This window comes from Pleurodeles waltl, chromosome 8, assembly GCF_031143425.1.
Source record: "Pleurodeles waltl isolate 20211129_DDA chromosome 8, aPleWal1.hap1.20221129, whole genome shotgun sequence".
In the NCBI taxonomy this organism is placed as follows: domain Eukaryota; kingdom Metazoa; phylum Chordata; class Amphibia; order Caudata; family Salamandridae; genus Pleurodeles; species Pleurodeles waltl.
In genome coordinates, this window is record NC_090447.1 from 1,258,832,885 (window position 1) to 1,258,851,831 (window position 18,947).

The 18,947-nt window shown below is 46.4% G+C and overlaps 1 protein-coding gene across 1 annotated transcript in view; it reads right to left on the reverse strand.

The window, feature by feature from the left end:
- Positions 1-8,087: 8,087 nt before the first annotated feature.
- Positions 8,088-18,947, reverse strand: part of LOC138248527 (cilia- and flagella-associated protein 337-like) — a 513,680-nt gene continuing 502,820 nt past the window's right edge. Inside the window, exons 29-30 of the mRNA XM_069202182.1 lie at positions 18,005-18,108; positions 8,088-10,340 (exon numbers count right to left, since the gene is read on the reverse strand). Coding sequence (XP_069058283.1) covers positions 10,169-10,340; positions 18,005-18,108 — 276 coding nt within the window. The 3' untranslated portion in view covers positions 8,088-10,168. The remainder of the gene's footprint in view (positions 10,341-18,004; positions 18,109-18,947) is intronic.

Here is an 18,947-nt window from a genome sequence, read left to right on the forward strand (position 1 = left end):
CTGGTGTCGGTGCAGGTGACAGTGCTGGTGGCGGTGATGCCAGTGGTGGGGGAGGCTCCAGCCCTTCCCCTGCAGCCTCAGACGGCTGCCCACTGGGGCTGCTTCTGCTGGCAGCGGTGCTGGTGGCAATGCTACTGGCAGGGATGTCAGTGGTGAGGGGAGGCTCCAGCCCTTCCCCCTGCAGTCTCGGATGGCTGAACTGCCATGGTTGGTGGTGGGGGCTCAGAATCAGTCCCAGCACCAGGCCTCCTGTCCTTCCTGCCTGCAGGTGCAGGCCCTTTGCCCTTCCTCCTTGCCATTGCCCTTGCCCTTGCCAGCTGGTGGTGCCTCCTTGCCCTTGCCAGCTGGTGGTGCATCCTTGCCTTTCCCCTTGGCAGCTGGTGCAGGCACACTGCCAGTGCTGATGGGTGGTTCCTTGGAGCCTCTCACACCTGCCGTAGCTGCCGACACTACTGTGGGCGTGGAGTGGGTGGCTGAGGTGCTAGCCTGGGTTCTGACCACCCTGGCCTGACGTGAAGGACGGGGGAGGGGTAGGGAAGAAGTCAACGGCAGAGAGGAAAAGCTTCTTAGGGACACTGGGGTGGGAGGAGGGTGAAGGTTTGAGAGTGGAGGAAGAGGGAGTGGTTGTTGGAGGTGTCTGTCTGCTTTGTTTGGGTGCAGGTGCATGGGCTGGATGCTGTTGTTTTGTGAATAGATGTTGGGTGTCTGAGTGCTTGCATTTGTGTACTTTGGGAGGAGGGGTCACAGACTCAGTGGGAGAGGACACAGGGGACGTGTGCATGAATGTGGGGGTGGTGACTGCCAGTGAGCAGGTGTATAGTGATAGGCGTGATGGTGAAGGAGGCAGTGGATGAGGATGTAGTGCATGCACGTGTGAGTGGAGACGCTACTGGGAGGGAGGTGGACGATGAGGAGGAGAGGGGCACAGTGGAAGCAGTGGATGTATCTGCATCTGGATGGTGTTTGTGTGAGTGCCTGTGGGATGATGTGTGGTGCTTGTGTTTGCCTTAGCCACTCCTGTGTGTTGTATTGGGTGCATGCTGGTCTGAATGTGTGCTTGGGATAGGTTGGGGTTCAGGGGAATGGGACTGGGCAGAAGAAGTTGGAGGGGGGAGGCTAGAGACAGGAACAATGGCTGCCATCAGGGAGGAGGCCAGAGCCTGGATAGATCTCTGTTGAGCCGCCATGCCAGAGTGAATGCCCTCCAGGAATGCATTTGTTTGTTGCAAATGGCTGCCATCCCCTGGATGGCATTCACTATGGTTGACTGCCCAAAAGAGATGGATCGCAGGAGGTCAATAGCCTCCTCACTCAGGGCAGCAGGGCTAACTGGGGCGGGGCCTGAGGTGCCTGGGGCGAAGGAGATGCCCACCCTCCTGGGTGAGCAGGCACGGGAAACTGCTGAGGGGCTGCTGGGAGGGCGGTGCTGGTACGGAGGGTGGCGGCTGTACCTGTAGTTGGGGTGGCCACAGAGGTGTCCACCACCACAAGGGAGCTTCCATCGGAGGAGGTATCACTGTCAGAACAGTCCCCTCCTGTCTCCGCCATGGTGCTCCCCTCACCCTCCGTCCCACTGGTGCCCTCATCGTCCATGGATTTGGCCTCATGGGTCCTGTGGGATGCAGCTCCCTCCGTCACCTCTGCTCCTCCTCCAGATGATGCTAATGCACAGAAGGACAGTGTGACAAAACAAAAAGGGGGGGAAGAGACAGAGTATACACTTGGTCAATGGCAGCAACAACACCACCGTTGGCGTACACGTCACACACACACACAGGGAACCTCCCTACGCTCTGGGCAATGCACTACCAGTCACAATGCTAGTCACCAGGCCATGGACAGGAATACCTAACGCCAATTGCAGCATACCTGAGACCCACAGAGCCCTGCCCAGTAGTGGATGCCTACTAGCTTGGTTGGAGGTGGTGTTCATCAGCCCCTGCCCAACATGGAACCTACCCTGCATTGTCCAGCCTGACCTAGGGGCACCAACAGGCCCACATCCCCCCACCTGAAGACCACTCCACCACGCACAAGTAGTATAATGTGAAACTGTACTCACCCCCTTGTGGCTTCTGTGATACCCTCAAGCGCCCATCCAGCTCTGGATAGGCCACCGCCAGTATGCAGAACATCAGAGGGGTCAGGGTTCGATGGACACCCCTTCCTCGTTGGGAGGCCATCCCCAGCTGGGCCCGCCATCTTCCTTGCCCAGCATCTCAGGCCCTCCCACCGCTTGCGACAGTGGGTGCTCCGCCTGCCGTAGACCCCCAGGGTCCGCATATCCTTGGCGATGGCACGCCATATACCCTTTTTCTGATGGGCGCTGACCTGCAGAGAAATAAACATAGTAAAAAGGTATCAGTCATACCGTCTGGCCTGTTACACTCATGGCCCACCATATCCCTCCCATCCCCCTACGCAGAAACATTGCCCACCATACATGCAGCATGCTGCCCAGGACCCTTCAACCACTCCCCTTACACAAGGCCCTCACATACAGCACTCCATGCATTCATGCCCCATGCATCGTGCTCACAGTGTACTCACCTGTTGGTCTGGAGGCCCATACAGCATCTGGTACTGGGATAGGACCCCATCCACCAGTCTCTCCAACTCCGCAGCGGTGAAGGCAGGGGCCCTTTCCCCAGTGACACGAGCCATGGTCGGTTCCAGACACAGGTCACAGCAGCATTTGCAGTGTAAGTCTTCTCTTGTTGAAGGTCAGGTAGCAAGTGAGTAAACAGATAGGAAATGGCTGTCATGTCTGCTGCGGTGCGTACCGTCACCGCCGGCGTATATCACCATTGGCCACTGTAACCCATAGGGCCCAATTACAACCAATGAGGAGTTGCACTGCGGTACTCGGCCGCCTCCCGCAAAGGCACACAACGTCAGCTGCATTACCTCATTTCCACCTGTCCATCCACACAGAACAGGCGGACGCCATTTCAGGGGGGGCAGGCCATGGCACCTAACTGCGTCACAGCACACGTAGGCACCATTTGGGCCTATACAACAACATACTGTTTGAGTCACAACATGCAATGCACTGTACATTTTGGAAATGTTGAATACTGACAAGATGCTCATCGTTTTGGCCCCTAGATTGCAACCGCTGCAGATGAGTAGGAGATGGAGACATCTCCCCATGTACAGGGCCTTGGTGGACTTGGCAACAATGGAGGACAGGCACATTATCCTCACCTACAGACTTGACAGGGCCACAACCTGAGAGCTGTGTGCACAATTGGAGACAGACCTGATTTCTGCTATCCGTCACCCCACTGGGATCCCCCCTCTTGTGCAAGTGCTATATGTGCTCCATTTCTTGGCAACTGGTTCTTTCCAAGTGACAGTGGGCTTGGCAGCAGGAATGTCACAGCCAATGTTCTCAATAGTGCTAACAAGAGTGTTGTCGGCCCTGATGAAACACATGCACAGCTACATTGTTTTCCCCCACGTGGAGGATTTGGCCACGGTGAAAGCTGACTTCTATACAATGGTACATATCCCCAACATCATTGGGGCAATTTATGGTACACATATTGCCTTTGTCCCCCCCCTGGAGAAATGAACAGGTGTTCAGAAATCAAAAGAGCTTTCACTCTTTGAATGTGCATATAGTGCGCCTGGCGGACCAGTACATCTCCCATGTCAATGCGAAGTATCCTGGCTCTGTGCATGATGCCTTTATCCTGAGGAATAGCAGCATCCCATATGTGATGGCTCAACTCCAGAGGCACTGGGTGTAGCTAACAGGTGAGCCCATGGTTCCCAAACAGTATATGCTGGTGTATGGGTTTGGGGCTGGCCCTAAGAGTTAGTGTTTGGGTAACAGGTATCCCTCGATATTTGCAGGTGACTCTGGTTACCCCAACCTCTCATGGCTACTGACCCCAGTGAGGAATCCTAGGACAAGGGCAGAGGAACGTTACAATGAGGCACATGGGCGAACAAGGAGAATTATAGAGCGAACATTCGGCCTCCTGAAGGCCAGGTTTCGGTGCCTCCATCTAACAGGTGGGTCCCTGTGCTACTCACCCAAGAAGATGTGCCAGATCATCATGGCATGTTGCATGTTGCACAACTTTGCCTTACGTCGCCAGGTGCCTTTTCTGCAGGAGGATGAGGCTGCAGATGGGCGTGTGGCAGCAGTGTAGCCTGTGGACAGTGACGAAGAGGAGGCAGGGGATTAGGATGTGGACAATAGAACATCAATCATACGACAGTACTTCCAGTGACACACAGGTAAGACACTGTAACTTCACCTTCCCTTGACAGTTTTGTATTGGATATTGTCACTGGCAGGCTGATATTCCCACTACTGTGGCCACTTACTGTACCCTTTGGCATGTCTATTTACATGTATATGTGCCCCACTTTGGCTCCTGGTGTGTTGACTGCAGCAAACTACAGGTCATACCTATGTACACATTACTGTACAGTTGAATTGCAATGTTTACAGATTGTTAAATGAATACATAGTTCAATCAATTGACAGACTCAATACTTGTATTTTTTTACAAGCTATAGGCTGGGGTGGTGGTGGAAGAGAGTCCAGGGAAAAGTTCCAGTCTATTTGTATCACAGGTGCACTGTCCAAGGGGGCATAGGAAGTGGAGCAATGGCAGTTCAAGGTGGACAGGATGACATAGTGGGACACAAGGGTGACATTCAGGAGAGTCTTATTTTCTGGCGGGGTCTTGGCAATGTTCTCTGGCTTCTGCCTGGATCGCAGGGACCGTTTGCGTGGTGGTTCTCCTTCTGCAGGGGGAGGGATGCTGATGGCCTGTTGTTCCTGTGGCGGGGCCTCCTGTCCACTAGCGTCAGCAGAGGTGGAGGGCTGTTCATCGATGTGGCTAGTGTCAGGGGCCATGTGGTGTGCCACTGCCTCCCTCATGGTATTGGCCATGTCTGCCAGCACCCCTGCAATGGTGACCAGGTTGGTGTGGATGTCCATCAGGTCCTCCCTAATCCCCAGGTACTGTCCCTCCTGCAGCCGCTGGGTCTCCTGTAATTTGGCCAGTATCTGGACCATCGTCTCCTGGGAATGGTGGTATGCTCCCAGGATGTTGGTGAGTGCCTCCTGGAGAGTCCTCCCCCTGTCGCTCAACAGTCCTCCCAGCTTCCCTGTTGTCCTGTGCCTCTGTCCCCTGAACCGTGTGCCCACTGACACTGACCCCAGGTACCCGGTCGTCCTGTGTTTGTGGGGTTTCCTGGGGTCCCTGTAGTGGTGGACACACTGCTGATTGACGTGTCTTGGGGACAGAGGTATGGGCCGGCTGGGTGGGTGCTGTGGTGATGTTTCCTGAGGGGGGGAGGCTCTGTGGTGGTATGAGACTGTGCCTGGGTAACCGACTGTCTAGAGGTCCCTGATGGGCAAGGTTGGTCATCCTGATCCAGCGTGCAGAGCTGCTGTCATCACTGTGGGCCTCTTCTGGGGGGTGACTGGATGTTGCTGGCACCTCCTCTCCGGTGACGTTGTGTGGGGGATTGGTGGGGATGTAAATGCAGTGTTATTGTTTCTGCGTGTGACATCTTGTGCATGGGTGTGTTGCCCTGTATGGGTGTGATTGCCCTGGCAGCTTAGGCTTGTGTGAGTGGTGATTTGGTTGGATAGATGATTGTCTCAAGTGTGCATGCTTTGGTGGTGGGTGTCCATGCAGGTCTGTGATGGGTGTCCATGCATTGGTGTTGCATGCAGGACTTGGTAGTGGGAGGGGTGGGTTGTGATGGTGGGGTGTATGTGAGGTGGTGGAGTGATGGGGGTGAGGGTAGGGGTGGGGGTTTGTGATGGCATGCAGGTAGGGGGCGTGATAGTAATAGAGATTTGATTTACCAGAGTCCAGTCCTCCTGTTATTCCTGCCAGGCCCTCAGGATGCAGTATTGCCAAGACTTGCTCCTCCCATGTTGTTAATTGTGGGGAGGAGGTGGGGGTCCACCGCCAGTCCTCTGTACTGCTATCTGGTGTCTTGCTATCATGGAACGTACCTTCTCCCGTAGGTCGTTCCACCTCTTCCTGATGTCATCCCTTGTTCTGGAGTGCTGTCCCACGGGAGAAGGTACGTTCCATGATAGCAAGACACCAGATAGCAGTACAGAGGACTGGCGCTGTCCATGATCCTCCGCCATAGCTCCATCTTCCTGGCAATGGATGTCTGCTGCACCTGTGATCCAAATATCTGTGGCTCTGCCCGGATGATTTCCTCCACCATGACCCTTAGCTCCTCCTCTGAGAACCTGGGGTGTCTTTGTGGTGCCATGGGTGTAGTGTGAGTGGTGTGTGGGGTGATGTGTTGGGGTGTATGCTGTGAGGTGCGTGGATGATGGGTGATGGTGTTCTGTGGCTCTGGTTCTGTGGGTGCTCTTGGTGTGTCTCTCCCTCAGTTATCAATTTTCTCGAGTTGTAAAGGGTTGTGGGTAATGTGTGTGTGTGTTTTATAGTGGTGTGGGTGTGGTGTGTGTATAGGTGTCAGGTGTGTGTTATTCAAAATGTCCAATGTGGTGTTGTTTTGTTATGTGTGTGTGTATTTTGAGCATGGCGATATGTACCGCCAATGGTTTAGCGCCATTGAATGTCCGCCGCAGTGATATGTGGGTCATAATGCTGTGTGTGTAGTTCTGGTGCTGTAACTGTGTGGGTTTTGCTACTGCTATTTTATCACTGACCTTTGGGCTGGCGGACTTGTGTGTGTGACGGATTGCTATGTGTGTGACTTACCGCCAATGTCATAATGAGGGCCTAAGTCCCTTACGCCAGGATCTTATGGCAACCTAAAATATTGTGTGCATCTTGTAAACAACAGTAACCTGCACACATTGCAAAGGCTGAGAGCCACAATAAAAAAAAAAGGAACATATTGCTAACCTTCTGATACCAGAATGTACTTAGTATGTTTGTCTTCTGTTATATTTATTCTTTAAAGAACAGGAACCATTAGAACACTAGGAAGATGCAATTCCTCACCAGTATTTTTCTGGTGTGTGTATGGGCCATGGCACTGAGCTAGGCGATTGTGCCCTAATGAATACTTTGCAAATTAACTTTTCCTGGTATGGTGTGAAGATTATACATAGGGAGAAGAACAAGCATTTGCAATGCAATGGGTCCTGCGTTTGCTCGAGTTGGAGTTATTAGCATTGTGAATTCCTAACTGGACTTTTCTTGTCACACAAATTGAAAATGAAAAGTAGAAAGGTTGACATAAGCGAGCCGATTGAAAATGCCATGTCCGCTATGAGCATGAGCGCGAAGAAGAGACACAAAAAGAAAAAGAAGTTTGCTCTCAGTCAAGCGTATCGGGAAACGTACAATTATCCATGTACCATGGTCGGTGTCCAAGGCGGTAACAAAACCGCCCCAAAGAGGGACAAACCTAAAGCATTTACCAATGATAACAAAGGATTTTTGAAAGGCAAGCCCAAACGAATGAGTGTGATGGGCATGAGATGGACGTGGTTTAAAGCCCACAGATAGATTACAGCAGGTCAGATCGCTTGCACGCTCAACCTAAAAACAAACAACTCCACTTTAACATTTGTTGTATAGTTTCTGTCGTGTTACTACCAGACTGCAGATTAATGAGCTGACATCTAACTTGTTAAATAGTCTAAGAAAGAAAATTAGAGTGAGGGTTGCTGCAACAATTAAATCCAGCAGTTACATTTATTCAGCATCCAGTCCCAGATCTACCAATATTTGATGCAATGAGGCACAACAACAAAGTTTACTGCACTGACTTGAGTCAAAGAAAATCATTTGGCACATTTTCTATTGACCCCAGCACTGGTGCTCTTTTGGATGCCACGCGCCAACGCACTCACCCTTGCGCCTTAGTGCTAAATTTGCAGTGAAACCAAGCCACAATTGACTGATGAGCCCCAACTAGAGAGAAACCCGGATTAGGTTGCTTGTGTTTCAATTCAAAGAGCGCCTGGCTCCTCAAGATATCATGGTATGGCAGAATAATCTTAAATTGAAGAAAGCATACTCTCACTTTTTTGTTTCTTCTTTCCTTTTACAAAAACAAACATTTAGTCATATACTGTGTGAAAAAATAATTTATTGATAACAACGACAGTAATTTCAATCAAAAGAAGGTAAAATAAATTACAAGTGCCCCATAGAAAATTCAAGCCATAGTCATCATATATTTGGACTGCCTATATATATTATTCCGATATATAATACGCTGCCATCGTTTCGCATTTTTAATTCAGTAGGGGTCGACTATTTCAGGTCTTGGTAAACTTCTGAAAGAAGGCAGCAATAATAGCCATGTCTGTTTATTATTGCTGTTGGCCTCTATCAAAAGCTTTTATGGGAACTGCTCATTTTGTTGAAATGCGTGGTAGAAGAACGTGGACCTTTTGATTCCATGAAGACCTCTGAGCATTTGAAATTCACTTTGATTTTTTTATTTTATTCATTAATGCATTAGAACATGCAACTCAATCGCCCATTTTTTATAGATTCAGGGCTGTGTGCTGCGACCAAACGAGGAATAAATCCTTTCAGCCTTTCAAGCTAACCAAAAATAATATGTTTGAAGATATTTTTTTGTAAATAGGTTTATTGGGTATTATTGGTATATGTGTTGGGCATTCTGAAGATGGGAGTAGTTTTACCATGTAGTAGGTCGATGAGACCTAACTGGAACTTAGGGGGGCTTATAAAATAAACAAATTGGGTCTGATTTTCCTAGGTAATTACACTTTTAAGTGAGGCCTAAACACAAATTACCCTGATTTATGAGTGCAAAACTACTTTTGTAATTCAGAAAACTTGGTTTAGCAATTGTAAATATATTTAAATGAATTAGTAGAGATAAGGCATGGCTGTTACCAGAATGAAATACCCTGTGAATATGTGAATTCCTATAAATGAATGCATTTGGGAGTATTCACAAGCTCCTCTCCAGCCACATCCCACCCTGAAAAAGGTTGAAGATACAGTCCAGCTAATGGAAAGAGTAAATCCCTTTTCTATGCATAGGAAGGGGAATAGAACAACTGTAAGTTGGTGGGAGGGTAGAGAAAGGACTTTAGAGCATATTTATGAGAGGCTTGCGCTGCTGAAGTGTCACTTTTTTGATGCTCCGGCAGCGCAAGCCTCTCAATAATATCTAAGAGGCAATGCAAAGCCACTCTGCATGGCGTCATACATATGGAGTAAGACAAAGTAGCACAAGTTGCTGCGTTGCCTTACTCTGCATCAGAGAGGTGTTCCATGGGGTTTGTGGTGTTTTTTTTCCATGCAACACCTTTGGATTTTGATGCTGCCGCAGATTTACTTAACCACAGAAACCTGGGGCAGCGCCAAAACCTTACAGCTCCCCAGAGTAGGCATAACAAGGAGCAATATTCTCATTTCTCCTAGTTTTTTCCTCTTTCTATGTGTGCTGCTTTTGCATCATACATAGAAACACGAAAACATCTCTCAGGATTGTTTTTGCGCAGGGAGGTGTCCTTTCCTGCACAAAAACAATCCTGCATGCAAAGCAGATACCCTTGCACCATGGTGCAGGGGTGTCTACGTTGGCGCTAGGCAGCCAGTTATGCACCAACACATGGGGATAGGACAGGGGTGAACTGTATTTCATAAATACAGTGCATACCTGCCCTTCCACATTGGTGTAGGGCAGTGCGGCAAGAAGACTTACAGCGCTGCCCTACACCAAGTCCCTATAAATATGGGCCTTAGTACCTGGGAAAAAGTATTTTCGCTACGGAGCAAAAAAAAAATTTAGCAAATGCATTTGCACGCGGGACGGTGATTTAAGTGAAAATATGTGTGTATTTTGGTATGCGGAACTGTAATGCAAAAATAATTTCCACGGTTGCTGTTACAGATTTCAGGCATTACCTGGAAAAGTTTCGAATTTTAGAGCACTTAGAAAATCGGAAATCTGCCCCCATAATAATTTAGAAGTCTGCAGTTGCAGATCACCTATATATTTGGAGAATCGAGTCAGTTGTCTACCAGGAGCTGGAAAGATTCTTGGACAATTTCACAAGTGATTTGCAGGACCTCCACAGCTGTTGACAAGAACACTGTTTTTTCCGAAGGGAAACAATGGTAGCACAATGACAGAAGACCCACAAGAACTTTATGATTATCCAGATAAATTTTTCACAGTTATCTTTAGAAATTCCTAATGCATGTTATTCTTCATGTAAAATGGCTTTGAAGAAATCTGTGCCGGCAGCAGACAAATCCGGCTTCTCACAGATGAATGGAGAATTTTCAATATCAAAATATTGTAGCTTGTGAAATTCATTTGGTCCTCCGTGGTTTAGTGGTTTGTTGGAGCTCTTGTGATGTTCATGCCGTAACCTACGCAAAGTAAACACAAACAAGTACTGTTTATTGACATTTTAGGCTTAGTCCAGATTGTGTGGTACGGTGGATTCTGGTGTTTGTTGGCTGATAGGGGGGAGGTTCAGGGACACTGATGTCATCTAAGGGCTCACTGCATTGACCCTGCCATTAGAGTGCCCAACTTTCCCCCAGCCACCATAGTGAGCATCACGGCAAGCCAGATGGACATCATGGGTGGGAATTTGCATCTCAGCCCCTCCTACTTATGACTTGATTCTATTCTGAAATTCCAGTGGTACATGGCTGCCAAGCACAACATGTACTAATATTCAATAGAGTGGCTATGTTTTCTCATTTTTCCCAGAGCTAGAGACAGCAATAGCTGTCTTACCAGCCTCATGTAATAAAAAAATCCTAAAGAAAAAATATATCCATAAATATAGATGCTGTGGATCAGCTCTCTTCATTGCTAGTCCATTCAACTACCATTCACATTTTGCTTCCACCTAACAAAGCATACAACATGGGCCAATGAGTCAGTCCTCTACAGCCACTGACTTTCCTGCATTGTTAGGGGGACATTTTTCTGGGTCTCAAATGCGCATCTGCCTAAAAAGAAGTGCATTTCAGTGCTAGGGCTGGTGGGCCAATGCTTCACTTTGCCAGTGCTTATTATTCCCATTATTTGTGTTTTTTTCATCTTTTTATCAGTACTGTATGTTTAAACTAGGTCCTTAAGTTACAGTAAATCAAAGGCAATCATACATCTTCCTTGTGCCAATAAGAATGATACGAATTAAAACTAAATTGTTTCTGTACTTGTTCTAAGTATACTTCCTTGTTAAGAAGCATCTCTGCTGCTCTATAGAAATTACAAATAAAAGTAGATTTCTTTAATTTAACATTTTTATTGTAAGCATATGACTACCATATTTGGGCATATCAAACATCAATGTCCAAAGGGTATCAACAGGAAAGGAAAAATGTACTTACCCAGTAAGCATCTGTTTTTGGCATGTAGTGCTGTAGATTCACATGCTCTGCACATTTCTGCCATCTACTGCTGGGTCTGGGTGTTGCAAGTTGCTTTTCTTAGAAAAGTCTTTCAAGTCCCGAGGTATAGTGACTCCTCCTCTTGCGGGTAATGCGCATAGACTCCATTGTTCGATTGTGTTCCTGCAGGCGGAGAATGGAGTTTAGTGTAAGAGAAAGAAAAGAGATGACCATGCAAATGAAAATATGAATATTGTATAAAAAATCTACAATGGCCACAAGTGTCTGGGGAGGCAGAAGGGCACATGTGAATCTACAGCACTACAAGCCACAAACAGATGCTTATTGGGTAAGTAACATTTTCCGTTTTATGGCATTTGTGGCTGTAGATACACAGGCTTTGCATAGACTGTAAAGCAGTGCCTCTCCAAAGTGGTGGCTAGCCTGTGGGTGTTGCAGTGGTCTGGAATACTGTATGCAACACTACCTGTCCTACATTAGTTTGTTGGTGTGCTGAGACATCCATACAATAAGGCTCAGTGAATGTGCGCGATGTAGACCATGTAGTTGCCTTACATATATCAGCTATAAGAATGTTACCTAAAAAGGCCATAGTTGCTCCTTTTTCTGAGTGGAGTTTCCTCTAGGAGAAATAGATAATGGTCTTTTAGCTTTAGCATAGAAGGTCTGGATACATTTAACAATCCACCTAGCTATGCCCATTTAAGATATAGGATTGCCTATGTGTGGTGGTGAGAAGGCAACAAAGAGCTGTTTAGTTTTCCTAAATGTTTTAGTTCTATTAATGTAGAACATAAGTGCTCTTTTTATGTCTAATGTGTAGAGAGCTCTTTCAGCAACAGAATATGGGTGTGGAAAGAAGACTTGCAATTCAATGGTTTCATTGAAGGGAAAGTGAGATACCATTTTGTAGTAAGAATATTGGATTGGTACGAAGAACTATTTTATTCTTGTGTGTTTGGAAAAAGGGTTCTTGCAAGGTTAAGGCCTGGAGCTCACTTACACGCCTAAGTGAACTAATAGCAACTAAGAATGCCTCTTTCCACAACAGAAACTGAACAGGACATGAATGCACAGGTTCAAATGGTGGACCCATGAGTCTAGTGAGTGCAATGTTAAGATTCCAACAAGGCACTGGAGGTACCCTTGACAGAATCACTCTGTTAAGTCCGTCCCTAAAAGCTTTAATGAGTGTAATCTTGAAAAAAGAAGAATGTTGTCTGTTCTGAAAGTATGCAGGTGCAGTTGCTAAATTACGGAAGTGGACGCTAATTGTGCTTTTTGCAAATGTAGAAGGTACAAAAGAATACCCTGCACTGATACTTTGAAGGGGCACATTGTTTGGATAGACAGTAGCAGTCAAAAAAGTTCTATTTCGCTGTATAACAAGCTCTAGTATTGGGTTTACCTGCTGCTGTAAGAATATCCATGCATTCTTGAAGTAGCTTAGTTATCCAAACTCTATGACTTCAGGAGCCATATTGCAAGATTTAGGCCCATATTTATACTTTTTTAGCGACGCATTTGCACTGCTTTTTGACGCCAAAACTGTGCAAACTTACAAAATACAATTGTATTTTGCAAGTTTGCGCCGCTTTTGCGTAAAAAAATGACGCAAATGCAGCGCTAAAAAAGTATAAATATGGGCCTTAATTCCTTGGAATTTGAGTGCCTGATTTGACCATGGTTCTGAGGGAGAAGGTCAGCGTTGAGGGGAAGCTTCTCGTGAGGAACCAGTGACAGTTCTAGAAGAGCGGTGAACCATGGTTGTCTGGCCTATGTGGGAGCCACCAGTATTAATGTGAGGGATGTTTGCCTGAGCTTCTGGACTAGAAATGGAAGGAGAGGGAGAGGGAGAGGCGGAAAAACGTAGGCAAATATCTCTGACAAATTAATCCATAGTGCATCGCCCTTCGGCTGAGGGTGTGGGAACCTGGAGGCAAAGTGTGGGCATTTTGCGTTTTCTTTTGTTGCAAATAGGTCTATGTCTATGTACCTCCGCTTTTGAAAGTGGGGAAGCAGGACTTCCCTACTTTCAAAAGACTCCACTCATGGACTTGTTGCGACATCCTGCTGAGGAGGTTAGCAAAGTTGTTGTGAGTCTCTCAGAACATTCAGCTAGTAGGTGAATGTAGTGACGAATGGCCCGATGCCAGATTGTCTGTGATAGACAAGACAGTTTTAGAGAGTGTCCCCACCCTGTTTCTGCACATAGTACATGGTTGACATGTTGTCTGTGCATATTAGGACAACTTTGTTGATGAGGTGAGCTCTGAACGCTCTTAGTGCTAGGTGGAAAGCTAGAAGCTCTAGGTAATTTATGTGCATAGTGCAATGTTTGAGATCCCAGAGACCCTGTGTTGTAATTTAATAGTGATTAGATTAAGCATTAGCAGAAGACATCTTGTATTTAGCAACTATTGTGAACATTTGGCGGAATCCATTTTGTATTCATGGCAGCCATTTTCTCTGCCATGTGCTGGCCATGTGCTCTGTCCTACCTTTCTGTTAACTACTCTTGAAAATCTGTCTAGTGACAAGTTATATTTAGCATCTCCCACTTTCGCACATGCCCAGTAAGATCTGCAGCTGTTAGTAATCAGGAACAGACAGTAATGTGTCAACTAGTCCTTGAAACTGTTAGCCCCTCCTACCTGTCGACTGTGCATTTCCATATGACCTTACATGTATGTAAGTCTTGCTTCTATAATTGTACCACCTTCTTTTAGCCCCTGTGTGGGTATAAAAGGACCATGCTCTCTTAGTTCAGTGTGCTACTTCAAACATTACCGAAGGGTGCTGTTTGAACTGTAGTACCACCTCATGAGGTTTAATAAACTTTGTCTTTTATTTCAGTTTCTGTGCCAACTTCTTCCTATATGGTCTGAGGACTTTGTGCAGAGAAGGGCGAACCCCTTGCACTAGTAGGCCTTGCTGAGGCTTACTTCAACACCTGGACTGTGGGATCCTAAAGGTGAACGGCACACCTGTCTGAGATGCATCAGTTTTCAGAATGATCTGTGGAACAGGGTCTATAAAAGGCCACCCCTTTAAGAAGTTGGTTTTGTTTCACCACTGCAAAGAGCAATGGGTACGCTGTCTATTAATACTATATCCTCTAGACGATCCTGTGCCAGAGACCATTGGCATGTTAGACATTCCTGCATCGGGTGCATGTGGAAACAGGAATGTGGCACTATGGCAATGCAAGAGGCCATCATGCCTAAAAGCCTCATGACACATTTTACTGTGACTTGGTGATTGGGGCAGAAATACGTTTTGTATCATTGCTGTGTTGGAATAAGCTAAACCTAGCTGCATGTTCAAAACATCCTGAGATAGGGTTGGATCTGAAGAGAATGCAGATGAGATTTTTCAAAATTGATAGTAGTTGATAAAGCAAATCTATGGTGGCTTGAGTGTATTGTAGACATTGTTTGAGAGTGTTGGCTTTAATAAGCCAATCGTCCAGATATGGGAACATGTCAACATTTTGTCTGCTTAAGTGAGCTGCAACCACCGCTAGACACTTTGTGAACACTCGTGGGGCAGTTGTGACTCCGAAGAGGAGTACTCTGAACTGGTAATGTTGTCCTGCTATAAAACATCTGAGATGTTTGTGATGCACTGGGTGTATAGGAATGTAAAAGTAGGGTCCTTTATGCCTAGTGCTGAGAGGAAATCGTCTTGCTGAAGCATTGGGATCACATCCTGAAGTGTGACCATGTGAAAATGCTCTGACAGAATGTAGTGATTCAAAGGCCTGAGATCTACAATAAGCCTTAACGACCCATCCTTTTTAGGGATTAGAAAATACAGGGAATATACCCCTGTTCCCTGATGCTGTTGAGGAACGGGTTCTATAGCTCCTCTGTTTAGTTGAGCCTGGTCTTCCTGTTCAAGCAGAATTATATGTTTCGGGGAAGGTTTGTGAGTGCAAAGCGGGATGCCTGTAAGTGTGAAAATGAGCTTGAGACAGAGACCAGGTTGAATAATATCCAGCACCCATTGATCTGTTGTGATAGTTTGCCATGTCTGAAAAGATTTTGAAGACATCTCCCGACAGGTGTTAGGTAGTCAGGGGAAGGTGAAGGGAGTCACTGTTTGGATGCAGTGGAGAAGCCACCACCTCTGTTATTTTTTCCCCTGTATGGACCTTTGTAAAAGCCTGTACAGGAGGATGAATGACGTTGGCCCTTTTAATCAGAGGACAAAGTGTTTGTGATTGTTGTTTTGGAGGCTGATTTATATAATGGTCTACAAAAAGCCCTGGTAGAGCTTGGGGTTTGTAGGGAGCTCATGGACTTGGCCACTTCATTGTCTTATTTCATCTTTTTGAGCTCCTGATCGACCTGTAGGCCAAAAATGTGCTCCTTGTCAAAAGGAACTTTGAGTATGGTTTGCTGTATCTCAGGTTTGAAGCCAGAAATGTGAAGCTACGCATGCCAGCGGAAGAGGACATTGATTTTGATGGCCTGTGCGGCCATGCCAGCAGAGTTCAAGGCGCAACTAATAGAATTATTAGTGATAAGCTGGTCTTTGCTGACAATTTATTTGCCCCTCTTTTTGTGCTCCACTGGGAGATATTGGAGGAGCTCCTCCATCTCATCCCAGTGAGTATGGTCATATCTAGCAAGTAGGCCTTGAGTATTAGCGAAACACCAGTGGTTGGCGGCTTGAGCAGCAACCTGCTTCCCAGAGGCGTCAATTAGCTTGCTCTCCTTACCAGGAGGTGGAGCATTGCTAGCTGCTTGTGAATTCTCTCTCTTCCTTGCATTAGACACCACCAGGGAATCTGCAGGAATCTGACAAGGTCTGAGGGAGATGCTTTGTATTTTTTTTCCACACGCAGCGTGATGATATGTGCCTTGGCAGGATCCTTAAAAGTGTCCTCCGCGTAGCTCATCATTCCCTTAGGAGGGTATTGGTGGCCCTGTGGTAGTGAGAGATTCAAAGAGTAAGTCATCCTCCATCAGCTGTTTGTCTAAGGGGACCTTATGATAAGTGCCCACCCTCTCAATGAGCCTCTGAAAGGAGGTAGTATCATTTGGCGGGGAAGGTCTGGCTGGATAGATATCCATGGCAGTGTCGGTGTAAGGGTCAACATCGTATAGTGACCACAAGTCTGTGTCTTGTGGAAAAGTCACAGCATTGTCCTCTGCTCCCTGAATAGTATGGAAAGAGTGGGGGGAGCCCTGAGGTGTAATATTAAGGGGGTCACCCTGAGATTGAGGTGGTGAAGGGGAGGGTGGTGGTGTATATGGTGGTGAAAAGGAACGCAAAGCAGGGTGTTTGTCACCAGGCTCTATCCATCCTCTTGTGTTTGGCAGGAGATGTAGGAATGTCGATAGCCTCTTCAAAAGTAAGTTGCCTCTTAGGAGGCATAAAAAAACACCTTTACCAGAATACCTCCAGTCTGCGGTTGGATTTAAAGCTGTGTTTGTTTAGTATCCAGTTGCTGCTTCATTCTGTGGAGGATAGGCTCAATTGAAGTACTCGCCTCTGACAGTGGGGTGACTCAATTTATTTTGGTCCCAAAGAGTTCTTGTGTTTTGATCCTGAGACTGTCAGTGCAGAGGCAGGTAGTGTTTTTTTCAGCGCCGGGTTGGTCAGTGACAAGTTGGGGGCCAAAGCTTATGAAACCGAAGCTGGTGGTGTGAGGATCTGTACAGAGATGATATGCTTAGGCTTACTTTTTGGAGATGAGCTCAGTGGCAGGGCCTCAAAATTAGCCTTTCGGTGCCGACCATGGCCCGACAACAATGGCCACCCGGTAGCCTTTGCTTCAGTACAAGTGGTTGTCTTTTTGGGCTGAGAAGTGGAGCCAATACTCACAGTTGGTTGAGCTGGAGGTCAGTCTTGCATTTCAAGAACTGTGCCCACATCCGCCTTCGATTCATCAATCGAAAGGGCTTCTTCCTCGGCAGCCGAGGCCTCTTGTAGCTCCTGCTCTGACATGGTGTCTTGTAGCCCTAAGATGTCTGGGGACTCCTCGATCTCCTGTCGCTGCATCTCACAACGACAGGCCCTTCGATCTCTCAGGGTCTTTTAAGATCAAAAAGATTTGCAAGCCTCACAGTCCTCCTCTTTGTGGTCCAGGGACAAACAGAGGTTGCAGGCCTGGTCAGTCCGCAGGAACTTCACGTGGCACTTAGGGCAGAAATGGAAGGAAGTCTCTTCCATTAGCAGTTCATTCTCATTCAGATGGAACAGAGAAAATGGCAGCCCAAAGAGCCTCTGTCGGAACACGTTGTTTCGGCTGGTAGTTTCTTCAGGTCCCAAAATGCAAAAGGTAGGATATATGCATTTGAAAGACAATACCGATTGTATCAGAGGTATCCCGAATGGAAAGAATCGAAAAATGGTCTTGAACCGGAGCTCAGCGAAAATACGTCTGGACCAGACGGCAGAAGAAAACAATCTATCAATAGATTCAATGCCCATGCGCATTACCAGCAAGAGGAGGAGTCTTGTGACTTGAAAGGCTTTTTTGAAGAAAATCATCTTGTAACCTTCTGGCCCCAACACTAGATGGCAGAAATAAGCAGAGCATGTGTATCTACAGCCACACATGCCTTCAAACGAAACTAATCATATACATCTTTACAATATAGAAACCTTTCGCATCAAATGTTATATTACTACCCGCCTTTGTTTAGGTTTACCTTTTGCCCAGACCTTGTGAATATTTATTCATTCTGATCTCTTCCTTGATATCAGCATCTGTGATGATGATCTGTGAGATTTTAGGCTTATAGCTGATTTCATCCTGGAATGAAGAAGTTTGACAATGAATAGCTATAAATATGCCTTAAGTATATTACACTGGTTTTATTAACTATTCATTAATTCATTTCCTTTTAAGTAGTGCTACTGCACAGCTTATGATGTTGCAGTTTCACACTATTTCATGGTGCTCATTGAAAACTAATACGTAAGCATGTGAGTGAGCAACACTTACATTGACTACAAGTGTTTTATTGGTTTCCTAAAGTGCAAGCATACTCCCTTTATGGTTGCCAGGAGCATTCATTGAAGATGTTGGAATTAGAAAGTCTTGAAAGCACATCAGTTTCCTTGCGAGTAAATAAAGGCATACAAATATATTGATACAATATGTATGAAATATTCAGAGGAGGAGCGTACTATGAACAGATAGGCAGCATGTATGTATGGTTGTTTTCCTAAAGAAGAATGTGGACTCATTACCCTATGAAGGGCAATACAAGTAACTGTCATAATTTAATTTTTTTGTTTTTAAAAATAACTGACTTTACTGGGCAGGCTAGTTGGCCTGACGACTAAGAAGTACAGTTAGGAGCAATGGGCCTCATGCACAAATCCCTTTTATAATCACAAACCCTGCGATTCACAAAATCATAGGGTTTGCGATTGCAAAAGGGCTTTTCTTCATGCACAAAGCCCTTTTAGGAGTCATAAACTTGTTTCTGACATTTAAAAGGGCTTTTGAAACCATACCCGAATTGCAAATAGGATGGAACGAGAAAGCAGCATCCCCTTTATAAGTTTCACCTGCACAGCGCTTGTGTTGTGCTTGTGAAATCGAATGTGTTCAATATAAATCCTAAAAGGGGCTTACATCCCTCC